The 14981-nt window shown below is 39.9% G+C and overlaps 2 protein-coding genes across 7 annotated transcripts in view; one reads left to right on the forward strand and one right to left on the reverse strand.

The window, feature by feature from the left end:
- The window catches only part of Ell2 (elongation factor for RNA polymerase II 2), a 70327-nt gene that overhangs the window by 28428 nt on the left and 26918 nt on the right, over window positions 1–14981 (forward strand). Inside the window, exons 3-4 of the mRNA XM_004841706.4 lie at window positions 10605–10726; window positions 14270–14433. Of these exons, the coding sequence (XP_004841763.2) occupies window positions 10605–10726; window positions 14270–14433 (286 nt within the window). The remainder of the gene's footprint in view (window positions 1–10604; window positions 10727–14269; window positions 14434–14981) is intronic.
- LOC147826601 (uncharacterized) overlaps window positions 4290–14981 on the reverse strand; it is a 93785-nt gene continuing 83093 nt past the window's right edge. For 5 of the 6 annotated variants that reach the window (XM_087180950.1, XM_087180949.1, XM_087180952.1 and 2 more), the window contains 2 exons: window positions 10008–10099; window positions 4290–9471 (listed from right to left, as the gene is read on the reverse strand). In XM_087180950.1, the coding sequence (XP_087037076.1) occupies window positions 9363–9471; window positions 10008–10099 (201 nt within the window). In that variant the 3' untranslated portion in view covers window positions 4290–9362. Of the gene's footprint in view, window positions 9472–10007; window positions 10100–11219; window positions 11305–14981 lie in introns of all 6 variants that reach the window. The other variant, XR_015438959.1, reaches the window with a different exon arrangement.

Genomic DNA, 14981 nt, shown 5'->3' on the forward strand with positions numbered 1-14981 from the left:
AGCAGGACACCATTTCCTATCTTCCTTTCATATCCTTCAAGTGATTGGCACTCATATCCTTTAAAAATTGCACATGAAGGCGTGGGGTGTGGCTCAGTGGAGTGCTTGCTTAGGACGCGCAAGGACCCAGGTTCAGTCTCCAGTACTGAAGAAGAAAAAGGGCAGGCGAAAGAGTGTGTTCTTGTACACACTTTTGGAATTTTTGTTTAAGATGTGACTGCAGGGGCCGGGGATTTAGCTCAGTGGTTTCGCTGCCTGCTGTGCAAGCGCAAGGACCCGAGTTTGATCCCTGGTACCAAAACAAAAAAAAAGATGTGACTGCAATTTAATTAGTAAAATAATATCCCCTAGATATCGGGTGTCTGTCACTGTTTTTGCTTCCTTAGGGTAGCCCATGGCTTAGTGCCTTGATCCCCAGGGCATCCTGTGGCATATCCACAGTGGCTGCTTCAGCACTTCCATTTCCTCCAAGAGAGCAGCTCTGCCTCTGTTTGTAATACATGGTGGGTTTCCCCATAAGATTTATTTTCAGAAGAATATTCTGGTTAATTTTTTTTCCTTAAAGTCTTAAAAGTAATCAACACTGAAAAATAGACAATTAAGAGCTAAATATACTTTCAAATCTATATGGACACATTCTTCAGACTTAACCATTGTTTATCTTTAATGAGCTTACAAGTTTTCATGGTGGTGTTGATTAGATTGAGGAGAAACCATGTGTTTGGCAAAATCTAGGGCCTGACCCACTTTTCAGAACCTGGGTTGATCTTGAGGACTCACATTTGTCAAGTGCAGCCTCTCCCCTAGGTTTATACAAGTCCTGCCAGCTGCCAGGCTCTGGCCCGCCAGTGCCATGGCTCCTCCTGGCATCTCAGGACAACTTTCCTCAGGACTCCATGGAAATAAGTAGAGGAGACTGGCACTGACTACAACTTGCTAGTCACATTTAAGACATTTTCCTTGTAGAATTCAGGTTTGGGCTTTGTTTCTGAGAAAAATAAACCGTAAAACAAAAACAATTCTGTTTCCCACTTACTAAATTTAGAATTATTTAGTCTGGTCTCCCAATGTTCTTTAAAATATAAAATGCTTTGGAAGAGGTTGGGGCATATTTTCAAATGGAATTTGGTGAGACCAGGCTTTCTGTGAGCATTTTAATAAAATGGAGATACTTTTTAAAGAGAAAAGTATATAGTGTAAATTTAAGTCTCACAAACCTGGAATGCCATGTGGCCTAAGTTTGGGGGCTAAACATACCACAGGAGAGGTCAGAAACTCTCACCCTCTGATTTGTGCCACACAGCAGCAGCTTGGTGGGCTTTTTTGTCCTCTTCTCCTTTTGTTTCTGTTTGCTTGCTTGCTGTGAGGAGGCCTGGTTTTCCAGAGACTCACAAGTGATCTATTCAAATGCATTCCTAATATTTTATAAATCACTAGCATAAGGTATCTTCTGAGAGAATTTAACCTAGTTACAAATTTCTTCAGATAAATCCAACAGTATGTATTGTGTATATACAAATATAACACCATGGTCATTGCCTCCAAAGTACTCAGCACTAAGTACTCAGTACAGTGTAGTGAAGGCAGCAGTAAAGGTGAGGCTCCCATGGCGACCCCAAAGAGGGACCTTACTGGGGAAGGACAGGCTCCCTGAAGGAGGACACGGCCTCCCTCATAAGTAAAGGATAAGTTAGCTCAAGGTAAAACCTGAAGTAGGGTCCCAGACAAGTGTGTTGTGGTGCGCAGTGGCAGCGTTGCTTCTGAAACATAAGACAGCGTGGGCCCTAGGCCCAGGTAAAGTGGTTAAGCAGCAAGAGTGCTGGTCTGTTGCTAAAGAATCTTGTATGACCTACTCAGAAGCCATGAATACTAACATGTAGTAGGGAACATGTAAAAATAAATTATGCTTGAAGTTGGAATGGTCAGATTGGCATTTTATGAGAAAAGTTTTGATAAAAACTGAGGGGTTAGGGGGCAGCAGGTGAATAGAGAAGAGACCAAAGTGGAGGCCGAAGGATCAATTGGCCACAGCAAATGATGATACTGAGTCAAAGCAGAGGATGGAGATGAGAAAGTACATTTAAGGAATACTCCAGGAGGAAAAAGCAGTAGAATTTATGGTTTGGATGTGGGAATGTGAGAGAGAATACTCAAGGTTGATGCCCCAGGATGCCAGTAAGTAGATCTGTGGTATGTTAAATGGGAGATAGAAAATGGAAAGTTGGGCCAAGGATGTAGCTCAACAGCCCCATGCCTGCCTGGCAAATGCCGGGCAAACACCTGGCAAGGTCCTGAGTTTGATCCCCAGTACCAGGAGGAAAAACAAACAAACAAAGAAAATGGAAAGTTTAGGGTTTAGGTAACAAGTTCATTTCTATGAAGTGTTTCAAGTTTGGGGAGCAACTGATTAATTAAATAAAAATGAAATACAGCTTTATGATAAGAATTGCTGCCCTCAATGGGAGGTTTTAGTTTTTGCCATCAAAGAACTTGTGCTTAGTCCAGCCTGACATTTTAAAAACAACTTAGATTCTCTCCATGACTCTTGCATTTCTTCCAAAAGCTACTTTAGCATTTGGCTTACTTTTGCATTCATTTTTAAACAGAAGTTTTCATTCTCTTGTGCTTCATGGGACATCTTTTTCCTGATACAGTATCTCTAGTATCTGTTATTTGCATCTTTCCCCTGCCCATAACTGCCATCCCCCCTTTTTCCTGGAAATACCCAGCTACCGACCAGTTTACACCCAGCCACCTGGGTTCTTCTAAATAATTTTTAGCTATGCAGCTAAAGTTTTGAGTCATAACAAAACTGAGTTTGGAGTTCCTTTTTAGCTGGTGAAACCAACACTGGTCAATTATATTTAAAACTCAGAAGTGTACTTAGCTAGTTAATGGGTTCACTTACACTGAGATGCTCATCATCATATCCAAGATACTGTGCACATGTGTGTATCCGTGCATGTGTCCTTACGTGTGCCACACACATGGTCTAATTCTTCAGGTAAAGCACTCTGGAGTCATCCTTTCTCATTCATTCTTCACATGACTATGTCTAGGAATTGTCCTGCCTTTAACTGTACAATACATTGCAAATCCATCCATTTCTCTTCTGGTCCTGGCCACCATCATCTACCTCCTGAATTTCTTCACATATTTGCCACAAGAGTGAGGATCTTTGTCAGTTTTATTCAGTAATAGGTCACAGAAATGTAAACAGCGCCCAGCACAATAGCACTCAGTTAATTTTTGTGGAATAAAATCTTTTTTCCTTCCTTAAAATATATCTTGTTAAGGAGACTGCAAGGAAATAAATGGGCTTCTTTTGTCCTGAATTATTTGTTAATTGCTACATGACCTGAATTTTTTTGGATAACTGCCAGTATTTTTCTTTGTGTTAGATGAGTTTGGTATTTGTACTGTTCTCCTTAGTAAAGTATCTATCTTATGAAATTCCAGATGTTTCTAGTATGTTCTGGAATCTCTCTGCCCCACCCTTCCTAGTCATTAAGAATGCTTAGCTCTTACTAGTCTCTCAAGGACTCGACTATTTCCCATGGCCAGTCCACCCCAGCACCAGCTTGTGCATCCGAGGCTAATTTGAAAGGGTTTTTTTCCTTCCCTAAACCTGTAAGGTTTGATCTAAAGCCATGACTGCAGCTCTAGTTTGAAAAATGGACTTGTGACTTTCAGGTTGAGGTTTCTATTTTCTGTTCTGATTCTAGTTTATCTGTTCTGTCCCTACACTATGGAGCTAGAATAGTACATGCAAATGCATTTTTGTACTTAAACTGTATTTTCTAGATTGTTAGGAAATCAGAAACATCAAGAGGCTAAAAAGAATTTGAGAGCAACAGAGAATTCCAGTGTTTAAATTTTGCTATAGGTTTTATCTGTAGCTAAGCTAAGAGGTACTATCTACATAATACATAGGCAGGTATATCAAATAATCAAATAATATTATGCTGGGGATTTAGTTCTGGTTCCAGCACCTGCCTCACAAGTGCAAGGTCCTGAGTTCAATCCCTGGTACCAAAAATAATAATAATATTAACAGGAAGACCAGCTTCCTGAGATATACTGGAGGGATGGAGGAGGTGGGTTTTGAGGTTACACAAATTGGTAAACAACTATTCAGTTTGAAAGAACCTACAGCAAAGAAAGTCATTTTGTTTAACCTGGCATTTCCCAAATTTATTTGAGGATAGGATGTCCTTTTTACATAAGGAAACTTTTCAGCATGCTTTGGAAATCCTATGGGAAAGAAAGCAGACACTCAGGTCTAGTGCTGGCTTAGACATTAATCAACATTTTTATTCATTCAACAAATATGTGACTACTTTGTGCCATGCATCATTTGAGATGCTAGCAACATATTCAAGGAAAACAACAGACAAAGCATATATCCTAGTGGGGGAAGAAAAACCATAAACATAATATACAAGTGTTACAAGGCAATGAGTGCTTTAGACACCCATGGAGCAAAGTAAGGGGTTAGGAGTATAGGGATTACAATTTTATTTAAAGTTTTATTTGTTTGCTGTGCTAGGGATCTAACACAGGGTCTCATGCATGCTAGGCAATTGCTCTACCACTGAGCTATGCTCCAGGTCCGGGGATTGGTGATTTTAAATATGAATATAACCTTCAGCAAGTCATTGAGCCTCTTTTTCCCTAATTTATAAAATGAAGAAATTAAACTGGATGATTTTCTCTCTCCTGCCCCTATCCATCCACTGTAAAGCCTGGAATTGTCATATCAAACCATAGTACTGCTGGTTCATAAGTATCTCAGTGTCTCCTTGGCAGAAAAGGTTGGGTATTAATGTTCGTAGAATTACTGCCAAAGAAGGGCTCTGCCATTTAAATCATTTGTAATATCCACAAAAGAACAATGGAGGCCCGAGGCTTTAGCTCAGTGGTGCTGCCGCCTGCCTCGAAAGCTCAAGGTCCTGAGTTTGATCCCTGGTATCAAAAAAAAGAACAATGGAGAAGGAAGCTTCCCCACCACCATCCCAAGCTCCTAGGGCAGAGAAGCTGAGCCGGTCCCAGAACCCAGAAGGAAGCCCCCCCGCTGCCATCCCAAGCTCCTAGGACATAGAAGGTAAGCTGTGCGGGTGCCAGAAGCACCCCCCCCCACCACCATGGAAATGAGAAGACATGTAAACAAGCCTCAAAAACAGACTTCTGGATCACCTACAGCAACCCCAAAGGGAAACGAGATGGAACAATCTGATACTCAACCACCTGGACTCTCTGAACTGGCAATAAAGAGGATCTGGGAAAAATGAAATCAGAAATATAACAGCAAAGATTTTGCTCATGGTGTAAGACATGATTAATAAATGTAGAAAGGACACAGATAAAAAAAATAGAGGATCTGAGGAACATAATGGAATCCCAACATAGGAAACAAATGGAATCCATAAAACAGATGCAAACAGATTTCCAGGAGATTAAAAACTCCATCTGAAGTCTGCGCAGCAGAATGAACCAATATGAGGATAGAATTTCAGATATAGAAGAAAAGATTGCAATTAGTGACCAGGAAAAGAAAAATTGCTTTAAAATTATAAAGGAACACGAGAAATCAATCCAGCAGCTGCTAGACGATGCAAAGAAGAATAACATAAGACTGATTGGAGTCAATGAAGAAAGAGGCGAGAGTGCAGATGACATAAAAAGACTGTTCACAGAAGTGATGGCAGAAAACTTCCCAAGGAGGGGAAAAGAACTTGATATACAGATAAGTGAGGCATATAGGACTCCAGCTAGCCTTGATCAAAAAAAATCTACACATAAGCATATAGTAGTTAGGATTCCAGAAACCCAACAGAAGAACAATGGAGTTAAATAAATGGGAAAAAAGCACTGCCCTATTTGTAGTACATATATCCAATATTGAGAGCAGAAAGTACTTGACTTATGGATAGGCAGCCTCTGTAGTACAGTACCAACTACTTTTAGGCAGATATTAGCATGCAGGGTGTGAAAGTTGCAGCAGAGTGCACATTGCGTTTCTGCCCCAGATCCTTATGTAAATAGCAGGTCTGGGACTAGATGTTGAAATGACCTTTCAGACAGTATTCCATTGCCACATGCCTGAGCTCGTATCTCAGAATAATTAGAAGCTTTGACTTACACGTCTTGGTATACAGTGTTTGTGTTAATTATAAATGTCTGAAAGTTTCTGGAAACTTTTTCTTTGTAGCTTTTTACCTAAGACAGGCGAGAGTTTGGTAGGAGGGTTGTAGATTGTGGTCCTAAGCCGTTGATTTTTAGTTTCTTATTTTTGGAAAGAAAATTGAAATCTACCAGTTGCCCAGACATGGTGATATATTTTTATATCCTTTTATATCCTTTGAGTAAGAAACTATTTGGAATCATACAATCTTTAATACTTTTTAAACAATATTTCATTCTTAAGGTATAAAGTAGCTTAAAAGTTTACTTGTATCCATGTCTTATGTAAACCCTCAAGAATAAAATATGTATGCCAAGTAGTACTTGTCTTTATAGCTGATAAGTCTGTATAATACTTTGGCCTAAGGGCAGGAAAGCAGGAGGCTTAATAGAAAGAGCAAATTTATAGGACCATTAGAACAGGCCGGGGAGAGGGACTTCACCCCTAAGCTAGGGGGAATCTCAGCATGGACCAGAGCATATGAGACTGTTGAAGAAACATTTGGGGTGGGTCTGAGCCCTTGTGTAATCCAGACCCATTTCAGAAAGCTAGTGTTTCAGAGGAACTGTTGGGCATGTATCGCTCCTGTGGTATATGGGAGCCTATTCCATAGTTTTGTCTGGATTGGATAGTCCTTTCTTCCAGGTGATTATGAAGCATTTGTTACAAACTAGCCTTCAAATTTATGGAATACAGAGGGTAGGGTGAAGATGTACTGATGTTGATGCATCTAGGATCAGCTTTTGAAGACTGGAATAGTACCATAGGAAATCTATTCTGAGGTCTGATTTAGAAACAATTTTGGGAGAACATTCTTTGGTGAGATAGGAATGTCTCAATTTCAATTATAAATATTTAAGTTTTTTTTCTACAGGTCAGTGGGAATGTCTGTACAGTATTTAACAACTCATTATGTACTTGAAACTTTTAGTTTAATGCCTTAAGTTTTATAATTTACAGTCATAGCTGGGCATAGTAGCGCATGCCTTATAATCCCAGAACTCAGGAGGTGAAGGCAGAAGGATCACTTCAAGTTCAAGGCCAGCTTAGGCTACATAGTTCAAGGTTCAAGGTTAGTCTGAACTACATGGTGAGACCCTGTCTCAAAAAAACCCCCAAAACAAAAAGACCTGTAATTTCCAATCAGAGGTAACTGAACAGCAAATAAGTATACATGAGCCCTACATATTCAGCGTTCTCAGTGCCGAAACACAATACCTGACACCAACAGCATGAAGGAGGATAAGTTTAATTGAGCTCATGATTTTAGGAGACTCGGCTATGGCCATCTGGCCCCAGGGCAGAGTGTAGTGGAGTAAGGCTGGGGAACAGTGGGGCGGGGCCGGGGGGGGGGGCAGACGTAGACCCAGAGCCATGCCTCCATAACCTGCTGAGACGCCCAGAAGTGTGCTGCTTTGGCAGATCCCAAAGCCAATCAAGTTGACCCTCCCCACCACACCATACTTAACAAATCTGGAGGCATTTGTGGCTCACGTGCACTTAGCATATCTGCTTTTCAGTTTCCTCAGGTTGGAAGTTACAGAACTGGAATAAGTATCTGAAATAAAGTTAAGATGGCCCCTTTCATTGGAAATAAAAAGAGTGCTTTTATTTCTTCAGAGACACCATTTTTCCCCCTCTCCATTTTTTTAACTTTCAGAAGTCAGGGAAGTGCAAAGTCTGATTTCCCTTCTCAGACACTGACCAATGTCTCTTTAATTCAAAAATTCTCAACCTTGGCACATCAACTTCTGGCACATCAGACCAGGCAGTCTTCCTTATGGGACTATTCCATGGACTTCAGGGTGTTAGGAAGCATCTCTGGCCTCCCAGCAGATGCCAGTAACTCCTTCCCCGATGGAATGTCCCTAAGTATGTGTGGGGAGGTGGCCTTTTGTTGAAAATTTTTTCTAGTCTATGTGTACCACAAGCTTTAAAACATTTCAGTAGGTACATAACATGGGTTATATATACTTAAAAATTTTTGTTTCTAATCTGATTCTTTCCTATTCTGGTCATTATCCTGTTTTTAAAGTAATTATAGGTTTTTCTATTCAAGAGATTTTTAAGATATGAGAATATGAAAGTCTCCAGTGTCAAACATCAGGAGAATCCCTAATGCGTTGAGGAGTGATTACTTCATATAAGATGTTTTGTGATTGAACTCTCCGAATTTAGACAAGACTCTAATTGTATGTGTGTTCGTTAAAAAAATGAAATGAAAAGATGTTTCAGAAGATAATTCTTTCATCTTAAAAAGTATAAATGTTAATTAAGAATTTTGGAAGATTGAGTGGTTTGGAGGCTGAGAAATGAAAAATTTATACTTAGTATAAAGTTTGGTTAACAGCTTTCCTATAATGCTCTTAGTAGACATGTGAGCTAAAGGACTTTAGTAATTAAGTTTTCAGTGAAAGAATAATGCATATTTGTAGAACCTGAGTAAAGACTCCAGTCACTCTTAGAAAATAGAAAGACCTCAACACTATGAAAATATCCCCAACCATGTTCTGCAGATTGAGGTAGAAGGTTAGCAGGGAAGAGAGATGGAAGTTAAAGGAGTCATGGCTGGGGAGGGTATTTCATTCCGGTGTCTTTCCTTCCTGGCCTTTAGAGGGGCTTTAGGCTATAGTGCATATTCCTTCTCTGTTAGTAGGACCCTGATCTTCTCAGGAAAACCAAAGCAGACACCAGTGATGCTGGTACACTAGCATGCACGTGGACTTTGTGTTCCCCTGAAGCATTCCATTTGCTGCTGTTCTCCCCACTGCTGTAGGATTCAGAAGTTGCAGTGTGTGCCAACTAGGTGTGGTATTTATACACCCAGTAAGACGACCTGATGAGTACCTACAGACAAAGTAAATTAAGACTTGTTCACCAAGTAACAGCATTTTGAAATTGGGGGAATTAAAGAGTAACTGTAAGGACCCCCAAGAGATGCTATTTATAGAGTAGGTAATAAATGTAGAGACTTGTTTTTCTAGGAATTGGTACTAATTTGCAATCTGGAGTCACAGATGGTTTAAATTCATGGATAAGGGAAGCTCTGTAGGTTATTTTCTAATACTCAGCACCTTTGGGGAAATTTGACCTTTCAAAGTACCACACGAATCTTCTGAATCTCCTCTGAAAAGATGTTTTTCCTTGACTTATTTCTTGTCCTTGTACATTCATTTCTTCAGCAGGTATTTACTAGAAGTCTACTATGTGCCAGATACTGCAGACTCTCTCCCTTCTCACCCTTCTTCACCTTCTGAGGGGTTGGAAATGGCAGCTCCAAGTCCTTCCTACAAGTCACAAATTATGATTAGGTCAGAGGTTGCAGAGTGTCCTCACATGTTTGTGCTCACTAGCACCTTCATGAGTGTGTACACTATAGCCAGTTAGCTCTGCTTCTTCATCTTCCAATAATAGAAATAACAGATTTCTAGAAGAAGGGGTCTTTAGCAGTACAAGGCAATGATTTTTTAAAAAGGTTTGTTGGCAGATTTGTAAAATATGGTTCATTTCCCACCCTCCAGCCCCCAAGCTCGGTTTTAGTAATTTAGTAGAGAAGGAGGGTGGGGGAAATGTTTACCACCTAAAACCATGTGCTGAGAAGGGTGGTACAGTTGACAAAGTGAGATTACAGTTTGCTGACACAGGTTCATTGGGCTCCCACCACTGAAATGGAAATGTACCTGCTGTGGCCTTGGTCATCTAGAGAAACCCTGTCCTTTCACTGAGGGGGCTTCTTATCTAGGAGGGAAACTAGACTTTGAGCAAGACTACGGGAAACACTACACATGTTGCAGTGTTTCCTGGGGCTCAGGCTGGGACCCACCTGTAAGAGCTTCTCTGTAGGCTGCTGGTCTTGTATAAACAGTAGGAGGAATCAGGAATCTTGGCCAGGAGAACAGCCACAGCTGCATTTGCCTGTGAATGTAATTAGGACATTAACCTTGTACTATTGTTATTCATCCGCACAAATACACTCAGAGAAGTAAGAATTAAGATAAAATGTGATTTTATTAAGAGAACAAAAGATTAGGGTATTGCCTGTATCTCAAAGACCTTTTAAACACTGAAGCTAGTCAGTAGAGAATTATATCAGCCAAAGACAGAACTTGTCTAGCTGGAAGGAGGAAGAACGGTTTAGCAAATTTACTAATAACCCTTTCTTGTGAACTGGAATCATTTGCTTATTTGAAATGAAGAGGGCTCCTCTCATAGGCCAATTACTGAGCAGAAGTAATTAGTGACACTAAAGGGTAGAAAATGGAAGTAAAAGTGGGGTGAGATATAGGTGTGCTTGTCAGATTTCTTGATTTATTTGGTCATTTAAATATCAAGGTTATAAAATGACTCACTTGTCAAATTAGTCCATAAGATCTTTTCTGGCAAATTTGTAATTTAAGGTGTTTCTTTCCCCCTCTTTTAGCTTGTCAAAATTCCCAAAAATGATCCCCTCAACGAGGTACATAACTTTAACTTCTATTTGTCAAATGTGGGCAAAGACAACCCTCAGGGCAGCTTTGACTGCATCCAGCAAACGTTCTCCAGGTAAGTACTTTTCAAGGTATGCTGAAAGCTAAAGTTTTATTTAACAGTTTTTTAAAAAAAAAAACTTAATTAAATATGTATTATTGTGCAGATATTTATAGAATTGAATTGCAGAGGTCATGTATTTGAAAAATATTAAGTATCTACTATTGTATACTAGTCATTATATTTGTCACTGGAATACAAATACAAATATTATTCCAAGGTTCTTTTTGGGGGGGGTGTATTAAGTACAGAACATGTGTTGCTTATATAATAAGGAATTTTTTAATTAAAGAAATTTTTTTTTTTTTTGGTACCGGGGATTGAACTCGGGTCTTTGCACTTGCACAGCAGGCGGCAAAACCACTGAGCTAAATCCCCGGCTCCCGATTAAAGAAATTTTTGAAGTTTTTGGTGATTTTGAGGATCCATTTTGAACGTTTTTTTTTTTTTTAAAGATTTTATTCATTGCATTTAAATGAGGGTCTTTAAGGCTTACACCCAGAGTTACCTTTGGAGGAGAAAAAATACACATCTTTCATGTCCTCTTTCAGCTTCCCTGCTCAAGCCTTATTTGAAGGTCGATTTTCAAAAATCTGTTTCACAGCAGGATGGAAACTAGACATTAGTCACTGTATAGCAGTCATTTCTTCTGATTAAAAAAAGAGAAAGGAAGACAAGAATACACACTCTAAGGGTACCACGGAACCCTATCTACTTAGATCCTCTGGAAACAATAAACCACTTGTTTCCCTTTGCTCTGCTTTTGTTGTTTCTGATTAAAGAATAGGCCCTTGAGTAGGGGGAGTTTGTTCTGCTCCTGGGTAGAGACAGAGCAAGTCGGGGTTCTCATTCCTTCAGGGTGCAGGTTTCTGACCTGGGCTGAAAGTACTGAGGGCTGGCCCCTCTCCGTGGCTCCTCTGTGCTGCCCCTGACACTGCTGACACTGGGCGAGCACTCATGGTCCATGGCAGAAAGGCAAGAAGAGAAGGCAGAGATAACAGAATAAGGCACACAACTGAAAGAATTTTAAGTTTTTCTTCCCATTAAGATGACCATAGGCCTATCGCCATGATATATTCAATTCATATGAAAAATATGTTCAGAAGGTGTTAATTTATAGAAAGCAAAATTAACATATATTCGGGCAATTATAGGTTAAGTTAAAAAGAAACAAAAATTATGTGGTCATCTTAATGGGATTAGCACTGTTTTATTTTCATGCAATGATCTGATTCTTGACCTTGGGTGGTATAATCAGTAACTTCATCGTGATTGGTGGTAGGTTCAGCTTATTCCCTAAATGAATTACCTTGTAAATAATGGGAAGAGGTGCTAAAATACAAACCTCGGGCTGTCAGACCTTGCCCATACTGCAGTAATTTCCTCCCCTTCTTCCCGCTCCATCCTGCTTTCCCTGAGGGTTAAACCTCCCTCCTGTCCTCTCTCACTGTTTTTCTTTTAGCATTCAGACATACTCAAGTCTGTCTCATTAAAAAAGGGAACAAAACCAAAACAACCACCCTTCCACTTACTTCTTGGCCCACAGTCTGGCTTCAGACCCCACTGTTCCACTGACATCACTCCCGCAAGAGGCTGTGAGCTCCTTTGCCCCTAAATTCAGTGGGGGCTTAAAGGGTCCTTTCCGTGCCAGACTTCTAGCCAGCATTGCACTGTTGACTGCTCTCTCCTGCTTGCAGCACTCTGCCCCAGTGGCTTCTGTGACAGTGTTTTTCTGCCTTCCCTCTTACCTCTTTCACTGTGCCCTTCTATCTAGTCTCATGGTCTCCGTTCACATTTTAACGTTCTTCATGGTTGATTCTCTGCTGAGACCCCGTCTCTCCCTCCACGTTCCTTCAGAGGCGCCACCTGTAACACTGAACTCGTTTCTCTCTTCCGCCCTACCTCCTACTCGCCCTTGCTTCTCATGTCTCAGTGAACGGCAGATCCGCACCTGGGCTCAATCTTCCAACTTTCCTCCTCTCCACCTGTCTCAAATCCACTTTCCTGCCGTCTCTGGAATCTGCATTCCCTCTGCCTCGCTGTGGTTGAGGCCGTCACTGCCTACCCATAACCCTTCAGTAGCCTTCTGACAGGACTCCCGCCTTTTGCTCTTCCATCCCCTTCTTCCTCATCTGTTCTCCATCTAGATTGGTCTCGCAATAATACAAGTGAAATGTTTTCTCTGCTTTTAGCCTCTTTTCTCTTCTTGGGACACAGTACAAAAATCCATAACGTGACTCCCTGTGATCTGCCTCTCATTTTTTTCTTCCACCTCTTCTGCACTTGTCCTTTCCAGCTCTCTAGGGCCAAACTGAAAACCTTCTTAAACACCTTGGGCCTGCCCTGGTTGGTTTTTCCTCCTGGAACACTTGTCCTTGCTCCCCTTTGTCCAGGGATCTTTCTAATCAGCTCAGGCATCAGTTGCCCTGTAAAGTCCAAGTGAAGCACCTTTCTGGGGGGCCAGAGGTGCCTCCCTGTTCCTTGGCATTTGTTACACTGTGATGTAAATCCCAGTTTGCTCCTCCTTGTCACTTATTAGAAAAAGAGCTCCTTGCTGGAAGGAATACGAATGTCTAGTCTTTGTCACAGACTCTGCCTATCCTATTGCCTAGTGTATAGTCCTGCCCGATAAATATTTATGAGATGAATGAACACATTTTTTAAAAAATAGCATTTGTAAAGACTGCTACTAGCAATTTACAACATTTTTTAGTAACCTTAATTTCTTAGGGTCCTAACGAAGTTATTTCCAATTTAGTTTGGAAATCAAGGATCAAAGCTGTAGTATCATAGTTTACTTTTATATTCCACTTAGTTTTAAGGCTATAGTATTTTCTTTTAAAAATACCAGTTATGATTCCTCTAATACTAGGATGTTACTTTCAAACAATACCATCATCAAAGTCAGTGCTAAGATTCATGATTGTTTCCATAAGTTTTTTAAAAAATTTCTGGAAGAATCACTTGCACCATATTTTCTTCAATATTTGCTGTACAGAGATTTAACAAAGTAGTAACTATAAATTCTACAAATTTGGAGGAACTTTGGATCAATAATGTTCTGATGTTTGTCAATATTTTAGCCTTAAAACTAGTACCTTAAAAAAAAGAAGAAGAAGAATTCTGGTGAGTATGTTTCATCCAGTCAGTTCTAAAGCATGCACATTGCTGCCAATTGAAAGTACACTCTAAACATTTGTCATGTCAAACATTTCTCATGTCATGTTTTAATTTTAAAAATATTTGACTGTTAAGTGAAAGTTGAACTACAATGCCCATTAGAATTCTGGTTTTCACTGTACTGATTGCTTTTAAAAATTCATGGATTTGGACCCTTGAAAGCTCATGTTACCTATTATATTCAAAATATGAAAAAAAAGTGATATGAAATGAAGAAGAGGGACTTAAATGTTTTAAATAATCTTTACATTTAAAATAGTTATTAGTTTAGGATGGCAAACTTATCCGGGCTTCTAATTTTAGGATAATACAATTCTTGCTTGCCTTTATTATGTAAAATAAGGGTCATCTCTAACAAAGCCACTGTCTTATTGATAGCTCTGGAGCCTCCCAGCTCAATTGCCTGGGATTTATCCAAGATAAAATTACAGTGTGTGCAACAAACGACTCATATCAGATGACACGAGAAAGAATGACCCAGGCAGAGGAGGAATCCCGCAACCGAAGCACAAAAGTTATCAAACCCGGTGGACCATATGTAGGTTTGTATAGATGTCTTTCTTCCTCCCGATGCTTGATGGGAGTAATTCAAGCTCACTGTAGGTAAATACTGGTAATGTTAACTTTATAAAAACACAGAGATTAGTTTTCAGAACATTTTGCATAACATGGTCACCCAAAAGTTCACTTACTCTCTTCAGACTACTGGTAAATTGAAGAGCAGATTTGAAAGTTTTGTGTCCTCCCTAAATCTCGAATCCTCTGTTGTCTATTATTATTTTACAGTACTGGAATCTGTTCACATTACTACTTGAGGTTGTAACAGTGCTACTGTTGTGTTTTCTTTGTCATTGGATGATGTAATTTCCATGATAGACAGTGTGGTTCTTGTTTTACACTTTCATAGAACTGTTTTTACAGTAAAATCTATTAGTTGAACTTCTGAGCTGATAGCCTTATTATTGCAGATTTTGTATTTTCAGAAGTTCTTTGCACAAGGAATTTTTATTGCAAAAGTGTACAGTGTGCTTATGGCAAAGCAGTACAGTAAAGCATTAGGATGATGACTCTTTGGTACCACAGTTATGAT

This window comes from Heterocephalus glaber, unplaced genomic scaffold (genome assembly GCF_053883595.1).
Source record: "Heterocephalus glaber isolate CG9 unplaced genomic scaffold, H.glaber_assembly_v1.0 deba00001465, whole genome shotgun sequence".
NCBI lineage: Eukaryota > Metazoa > Chordata > Mammalia > Rodentia > Bathyergidae > Heterocephalus > Heterocephalus glaber.